General features: G+C 44.8%; 1 protein-coding gene across 1 annotated transcript; it reads right to left on the reverse strand.

The window, feature by feature from the left end:
* Positions 1-3560: 3560 nt before the first annotated feature.
* On the reverse strand, positions 3561-7978 carry LOC123069377 (cyclin-A1-2). Its single transcript, XM_044492226.1, has 11 exons — positions 7564-7978; positions 6301-6700; positions 6060-6193; positions 5319-5411; positions 5092-5225; positions 4921-4996; positions 4768-4844; positions 4651-4684; positions 4425-4574; positions 4201-4335; positions 3561-4122 (listed from the first exon to the last, which is right to left on the reverse strand). Exons 1-11 carry the CDS (start codon positions 7789-7791, stop codon positions 4051-4053), a joined length of 1533 nt encoding a protein of 510 aa, XP_044348161.1. The 5' UTR covers positions 7792-7978; the 3' UTR covers positions 3561-4050.
* Between the last annotated feature and the right edge of the window lie 783 nt (positions 7979-8761).

Genomic DNA, 8761 nt, shown 5'->3' on the forward strand with positions numbered 1-8761 from the left:
AACAAACTTCGGTACATCAAAACTTATAAACTCATAATAAAACTATCATCGAAACGTTAAGCGTGCGGACCCTACGGGTTCGAGAACTATGTAGACATGACCTAAAACCATTCTCGGTCAATAACCAATAGCGGGACCTGGATGCCCATATTGGTTCCTACATATTGTACGAAGATCTTTATCGGTCAAACCGCATAACATCATACTTTGTTCCCTTTGTCATCGGTATGTTACTTGCCCGAGATTTGATCGTCGGTATCCAATACCTAGTTCAATCTCATTACCGGCAAGTCTCTTTACTCGTTCCGTAATACGTCATCTCATAACTAACTCATTAGTTACATGCTTGCAAGGCTTAGGTGATGAGTATTACCGAGAGGGCCCAGAGATACCTCTCCGACGATCGGAGTGACAAATCCTAATCTCAAATTATGCCAACCCAACATGTACCTTCGGAAACACCTGTAGAGCACCTTTATAATCACCCAGTTACGTTGTGACGTTTGGTAGCACACAAAGTGTTCTTCCGGTAAACGGGAGTTGCACAATCTCATAGTTGTAGGAACTTTGTATAAGTCATGAAGAAAGCAATAGCAACATACTAAACGATCAAGTGCTAGGCTAACGGAATGGGTCATGTCAATCACATCATTCTCCTAATGATGTGATCCCATTAATCAAATGACAACACATGTCTATGGTCAGGAAACATAACCATCTTTGATAAACGAGCTAGTCAAGTAGAGGCATACTAGTGACTATGTGTTTGTCTATGTATTCACACATGTATCATGTTTCCGGTTAATACAATTCTAGCATGAATAATAAACATTTATCATGAAATAAGGAAATAAATAATAACTTTATTATTGCCTCTAGGGCATATTTCCTTCAACGTGAGGGTCGACTTCACCAAAGCCGTCTGGCCGGCCATGGTGATGTTTCCGTGCTGCCACGACGACATCTTTGTCGTGACCTTGTCTTCGAAGTGTTGGAAATCCACCCTTTTTAGCTGCCAAACCAAAAGCAGGAGGCCTAGGTATCTCATGGGGAAGGACGAATGTTTAGTCGTAAGACTGTAAAGAATCTCATCTAGGTTCAATTGGCCACATCTAATGGGGACGACCGAGCTCTTTTGGAAGTTGGTGCAAAGGCGCAACAAAAATGGCGGCATCATCGTCATATGGGGATGTGTGGAATGTGGTCCCTTGCTCTCTGATCTTTTGAGGATGCCCTTCAGCATGGCCACATCGAGGATCTTCTGCAGATGGTCGTTGACAATGACAAAATGCAACGGCACGAGGCGGTCATCCTATCGGAGCCTATGAGCATTCCATATTAGGGGGCCAGCAATCCCAATTGAGAAGTACCCTAGAAGAAGTGCAGAGAAGGGCGGCAATCAATCCTGAGAGTGGTCCGGGAAGCCCCTATGTAGGAGAAGATCCCGAATGAACTCCCAACCCACAAAGTCAAAGTCTTTCCGGAAGTCAAGCTTGAATAGGAGCGACGAGGTCCTGTTTCTGTGCAGCCGCTGAGCAAGATTCCTGGCGTACAGAAGTTATCATGGATTCTCCTCTTCTTGATGAAAGCACTTTGCCCGTTGGATACGATATTGTTCGTGAGAGGCCCAGGTAGAGTGGCAAGCCCTTTGGCGATGATCTTGACGATAGCGTGGATGAGACTAATCGGAAGACAGTCGACAATGAACTCCGCCCCTCCTTCTTAGGAAGCAACGCGATGTTGGCGAAGTTGAGCCAAAAGTTTGTCGAATGAAGGTTACGGAATTTGTGTTTACCTCTCATGCATCATCTTTTATTATGTGCCAACATTTCTTGAAGGAGCCAGTGAACCCATCGAGCCCCGAAGCCTTGGCGCCCGACATTTGGTCAATGGAAACCTTGACCTCCTTGTCAGCGATGGCGTCATCAGTGTCGGCCATGTTGAGAAAGCCAAACTACGGGATCTCCCAATTGAGATCTAGCGGCCTAGGCGGCTCCCTTCCAACAGTTCCCACAAAATGCTTGTGAAGGAATTTCTCTTTGATGTTGCGGTCGGTGAACCATCGACCCGATCCACTTCCTCGCTTTAAGCGGTGGATGTGATTTTTTCATTCGTCTTGCGTTGAGCCTTTGGTGGAAAAACATCGTGTTGGTGTTGCCCTCTCTGATGTTGGCTATGCGAGCATATTGCTTTTTTCTTGCCCTTTCCATCATAGCCAGACTAACTACTTGGCGCTTGAGCCCTTCCGGAGGTCGTGATCCTCCGTCGATAGAGGATGGGTTTCCTGCTCGATGTTGAGCCAAAGAATGACAAGGATAGCCACATGGAGGTGCACCTTAGCCTTGGAGAAAAGCTTTCTACTCCATTTCACGAGCAGCTGCCAATTTCCTTGAGCTTGTGAATTAACCTTTGGCATGGCTCTTCATGAACGTTCTCCTCATCCCAAGCCTTTTGCACAATCTCAGTGAATACCGAAATACTTGTCCAAAAATTCTCAACTTTGAAACGCCTCGGTCTTTTGGTCCCCTATTATCGCCAGAAGGAGTGGACAGTGATCTAATAACGAAGAGGAGATGGCATGGAGCACATGGAAGTTGAACTGGATATCCCACTCGGCATTGTAGAAAAAGGAGTCGAGTTTACAGAGGGTAGGATTCAGTCTCTCGTTGCTCCAGGTGAATCGATGGTTTTGAAGGTGTATCTCTTTAAGCTCACATGCGTCAAGGGCGGGAAGAAAACGATTGAGGCCGCTACGATTTATGTTTCTTTTGTTCTTGTCTGTAGCCAGGTAGATTTAGTTGAAGTTGCCTAGAGCCAACCATTTTACATCATTGATTGGCTTTTGTGTTGTGAGCTCATTGAAGAAGTCATTCTTCCTACCCGAGGTGGTAGGCCTATAAGCAGAAGTGATTAGTTCAAAACCATGACCATTGCTGAGAGGCAAAACTCGGTTGTGGATATGTCGATGACACGGACAGAGGCATCGTCCCACAACATTAGGATACTCCCAGGGTTTCCAACTGACGGCCTCTATCATATGCCGGTAAGGGCGCCAATTCCGGTTTTTTCCAGTCCGGTTTTTTAAACTACGCTCTGCGCAAAGCTGCTAAGTTTAGATATGTATCATATGTTGCAGACTTGTTTTACATCTAAATAATGTTAAATATTGCCTAAATGCAAACGGAATGCTACCATAGTAAATGCCAAATGCTGAATGTCACTTACAGTCTTCAGCCACTAGACAAAGATGACCGTTTCACAAGCAACTTAATGGTCAACAAGCGGCACGTTGACAGTACTCTGGAAGCCCTACAATTTTTCTATTGCACACTGGGGATGAGAAACATCTCCATGACATATTCAGAACTAGATTAAATTTTCTGGGAGTCGAGGACCACATCTAACACAAAAGCCCCAGCCACCATCTGCTATTCTGCTGATCCGACACCTCTGGCTTCAAGCAGAAATCTTGAAAACAACTCTGAAGACTCAAATGTTTTGGAACACAGACCGTACGAAATGTTTTGTCATTTGTTCAATATACAGCATCATGCAGGAGCTTGTTCAGAATTAGCACTGTCAAAATGTGGTGCTCTTATTAAGATATCAGACTAAACAATGCCACCACATTCTCTCATACATGGGAGGGAGGTGCCCTCCCAAACATCATGGCAGCCAAGTGACTCCAGTATTATGCCATTACAAACAAGATGTTTATGCTTCTGCTGTAGCGCTCTCCAATGTACATGCACCTGAAAAACCTGGGCTCTAGACTATAGGTACAGAAAGAAAGAAAGAAAACAGCAGAGAGCAGAGGAAGGACAAGTCAAGGAAGCAAAAAGCACACCACTACAATACCACTACCACAACGACATCAGCATCAATCTAGAATCTACACTGCCGATCACCCGAAACAAGCCCGAGGCACCGGCATGTCTTGGGATGGAGCTATACTGTCTGCGAGGATCAGCGGCGCAGCTCCAATTTGAGCCCGCCACAAGATGAAGAATTCAGTAAGCAACTGCAACTACTCCTGGGCATTTTCACCCGCTAGCATGCCGCGTCCCGGAAGAATTCTGCGGGGACTGAACTTGGGCATTGCTTCTTCCCGACAAATTTGTACTGAGGAAAGAATGGTGTAGAGGAGGTCAGCATCAGCATAAGCTTGCCTATGGCATAATATCAAGACTATTCGGTTACCTTATGTTGGCTGTACTTTTCTCTGATTGCAGGAAGATTACTCCCAGGACCAACGCTGAAAAGGCGGTGCAGCGCCTTCACACAATCGCATAGCTCCGACGGCTTGTACTGTGTGTAGTGGGCAAGGGTGGAGTTCTGCTTCCAGTTCACAATGGCAAGTAGTACATGTTAGCTCAAGCAAGCAACATTTTGATACTGCAAAGGTTTGTGAAAGCTGCACTTACCCAGGGGTGTTTTGCTGGCTGCAGTATGAACTTCGACAAGAAAATTGCAGAGGCCGCAACAAGTGAAGGAGGGTAAGCAAGTAGACTGTACTCAAGCAGTGATAGCTCAGCAACATAATTGGCTAGGAACTCAAGATGCAAAGGTGGATCCTGTAGAAAGAAAAGTAATCAGTATGGACCCATGGAATTGCAGAAAGCAAGCAGAAGCTGATCAAGAGAGCCATACCTCATCACAGACTTGTGCAGCCCGGACAAATCTCCTATGGTAAGCAAGGAATAGAGAATGTGAGATTCAGTTGGTATGAAGCCATGAAATTTGCCAATGCATGAAAGAGAGCAAAACCTTAAAAAGCACTTTGCTGTAGGTGCGGTCATCTCAAACTTCAGGTAATTGAGGACGGAAGCTTCCATATCCAAAACCTGTTTATCTATGAATTAGAGAATGACAGAGACAAAGTGACAAACACTGAACGGTCTGATGCAATATATCACTAACCTCATCCTTGAAGTATGTATTGTCAGTGATGTAGCAGAATTCTTCTACCTGGGGTGCACAAATCTCCTCATATTTACTGAAAATCAAAGAACAAAATTAGTATGTTAACAATGAAATGCCAATCAAGAGTAAATGAAAAAAAAATGAAGTGGCTGGATCTTAATATCTTACGCAGCTATAAGCATGCAAGCGACACCGAGTAATTGCAGCCTTTGGCGATTGATCTCATTGCCGGAAAGGTAACGGTCAATATAGTTGACTGTCAGGTATAAGGTATCAGGAACAAGACGATATTCTTCAGCAACCTGGACGAAGTAACGCATTAATACAATGAAAAAGATTGACCTCCAGGCTTATAAACTGTTACTAAATTTGCTTTGTCAGCTGGAAAAGCTTACTTCCACAAGCCAGTCAATCAGGATAGCCCTCATGCTTGGGTTCACATCCTTCTGAATTGTTTCCAGAAAATCAGTTGATGGTCTTTTCCTCGTCTGTTGAGAAATAAATAAAGCATCACAACAAAATATAGAGACATATAGTATCCATCTACTTTTTGTTGATCAAGTTCACATCCATTTTTATTGAAGTTAATTTAGTTCATTGAGGAGAACATTACTCCATTAAGACTTCAAGGGTATCATACTACAACTCCATCCTGCATGAATTCCTCTATCATACACCACCTAACATTATTTTAACACTACCTTTTGATATCCTAACATCAATTTGTAAAAAATGTAACACATTAATGTATAGTGTTCCGAAATGTACTGACCCTAGCTTTAGTTTATAATTTCTTCAGAGGCTGGTTTAATCGTTTATGTGAACTTGATCTTAGAAATGTTACTGTAGTGTCTATGATTGATGTTTTCTGCAACTGACAACAAGCATTTGGCATTTGCTACTACTTCTTTCCACACATTCCTGGTAATTGACAATAAGGTCTATGATGACACTGACAGACCTCTAGACCACAAGCTGAGAAGGGCAAGCAACATTAAGAAACATGCGCAAACTGAAGAATGTTTTTAAGTCCAATAATCATGTCATCATGTAATGTAGAAGGTATACTAATCTGTTCTGATCTAAACATTTGAAGGAGCAGGCTGACAGAAGATGTCGAAGAAAAGAATGCGCACCTCAGCCTCTCGCAGGTGCATATAGATATCAGAAGCAAGAGTAGCACACAGCTGTGGATCCTCATAGTTATCATCGACGTCACAAACGTTGTCAATTTCCATTGGAGCAGCAGCATCCTTCTTCCACTTAGCTCCTGCGAAAGAAGAAATGCACTACATTAATCACAAAAGGTCTAACAAAATACACTATAAGAGCACACGCCCTAGGCATAACTGTCAATGTTCAGAAAGGAAAACATACCTTCCACAGTCCTATCATCTGAAATGCGCAGGTTTTCATTCGCCCGTCGCTGTAGAGAATCGAGCAATGAGGAGTCACCATTATCAATGTACTCGAAGTCGGGGCTCTTCATAGAGTCGCAACTCGACATAGTCTCGTCAGTGGAAATGGAATCTCCTGAATGTCCAGGAGACGCGAAGCTGCTGAAGGGTATAACGGCAGGCACGGCAATCGGCACCACAGTAGGCACCTTACGAGGAGGAACACTCTCCTTCTGTACGGAGCTCTCATGGCGAGATGTGACAGGAGCTGGCTTGGTGAAAGCCGATTTCACAGCCGAGCCACGATTTGTGCTTGCATTCCGAGCACTTGGCAAAGCTCCCTTCTTCACAGGTGCAACTGAGGTAGCTGAATTCAACCTCTGCATTACAAATTCAGAAAAGGTAAATAACCGGTTTCAAATCTCTTGCTCTCACGCATGCATCAGTAAGCACAGTTTGAATTTCAAATTGTACAAATAACAAATGTGGATAATACTAGTATGATATTAGAAAATTCCAGAGTAACTTTATGCTAAACTGTTAGAGGGAAGTGTAAGATTTTAACCATAAACGCTCAGCGAGTATTCTTGCCAGAAAATGAACCAAACTCCTGAAATATGATCCGCAACAGAAAGAGCAGTACTGGTAAAGGCGCAAAATTGAGTGAAAATAGCAGCCAGAAACGTGCACAAAAGAGGCATCAAAAATTGGGAAAAGTGGAAGATTAGCAATCGCAGAGTATGTATGGAAAACAATAAAAAGCAAAATCAATTTTATTTTAGGAAAAGTGGAAGATGAGAAATCCATGAAATGGAAAACATTACAAGCCAAAATCAACCCAGAAACATTGTATTACTATCAAGAGAACAAAACACGCCACTGATTGGGTACATGAGGCAACAAATCGCGGCGCATGTCCTCTGATACCAGGAGAAACTAAACGTTTGACTTGTCGCCTCGAAGGATGGACACCACATCCAAATCTCCGCATCGAGAATTTTCCTATCCTATCCCAGGAAAAGGGCAGTGGACTTGATCCGTCCGTAGAACCACATAGCCAGAAGCAACAGCAGGAGCGACTGCAACCTGCGCTCGTGCCCTCTACAGGGCTCCAACCATAGCCATTCAAAATTCAAATTAAACCGGCCCACGATCTCAACCCCAGACGAGAAAACGGCAACCATTTCAGTTTCATCCCACAACAACGAACAAAATAGGCAATCCCTCAGGCTCGGATCCGTACTGCATTGCCCGCCGTGACGACCGCGATCTTCCCGCAGCCGGCCCTGCCCCCGGCCGCCGCGGCGACGTTGGTGGTGAGGTTGCCGAGCGCCACGCGCTTCTTCGCCTGCTGCTGCGCGGCCGCGGGGCCCGCGGCCGCCCTGGCGCCCTCCGGCACGGCAGGGCGCTTCGCCGTCGAGGTCGACATCGCCGACGAGAAGCGGCGGGGGGCGGCGGAGTTGCTCGACATCGGGGCGCGGCTGTTGACGGCGGGGGAGCTCGCTCGCTGCCACCACAACCACCGACCTCGGGCGGGATTTGTATGGGGGCAGCGGCAGCGGAGCGGTGGAGGGGATAGGCGAGCGAGGGTTTGGTGTCCCGGCACGGCACGGCAGACAGAGAGCCCTGGGGTTTGGGACTGGGGAGAGCGACGGGGGGAGAAGAAGAGGTGGGGGGAGGGGGTGGCTAAATTAGGAAAAACACCCTGTCCTTTCAAAATAGTTTCCTACCTGGGGCTACTTGCCTATTTAGAGTATGCTTGGATACGTTTTAGTCCCACTACTTTTGCTTGGATACGTTTTAGTCCCATAACTAAAAGTAGTGGGACTAAAATTTGCTAGTCTCACCCATGCTTGGATCCAAGTACTAAAGAGACTAAAATCTAGTTATTGAGCATTTATTATCCTCCAAACCCTCCAATCCAGAACTAAGGAGAGGAATTAAATGAGGAGAGAGAGAGCTAATACATATTTTAGTAGGTTTCCCATGACTAAAAGATTTTAGCCTCAAGACTAGTCCTAGCCTCTCTTTAGTCAGGGGTGCTTGGAACTTTAGCCTCTAAAAGAGATTATTTTTAGTCGACTAAAAATAGTCCCTTGTATCCAAGCACCCTCTTAGGCTGTCAATTAACTAATCGCTTAAAATTCAAACTGCCCTCTATACTGGACCTGACATGGACTTCAGTAGGATTTTAAGTTTTGTTTTTTTGAGGGAGGATTTTAAGTTTGTTCGGCGGTGTGCCAACGGAGAAAATGTAGCCTGGATTAAACGTACACTCTAGTGGTAGTTACTTAGGGACGCGAAGTGAGATTAACTTTAGCAAGAGAAAATAGCATTACTATATTATCTAAGAAATCGTAGTACTCTATAGTTTAGTTTTATTCATATACAAAACTTGTACATCGGAAAATGTCGCGTGGATTAGTTCAGGCCAGATTGTG

This window comes from Triticum aestivum, chromosome 3B, assembly GCF_018294505.1.
Source record: "Triticum aestivum cultivar Chinese Spring chromosome 3B, IWGSC CS RefSeq v2.1, whole genome shotgun sequence".
In the NCBI taxonomy this organism is placed as follows: Eukaryota; Viridiplantae; Streptophyta; class Magnoliopsida; order Poales; family Poaceae; genus Triticum; species Triticum aestivum.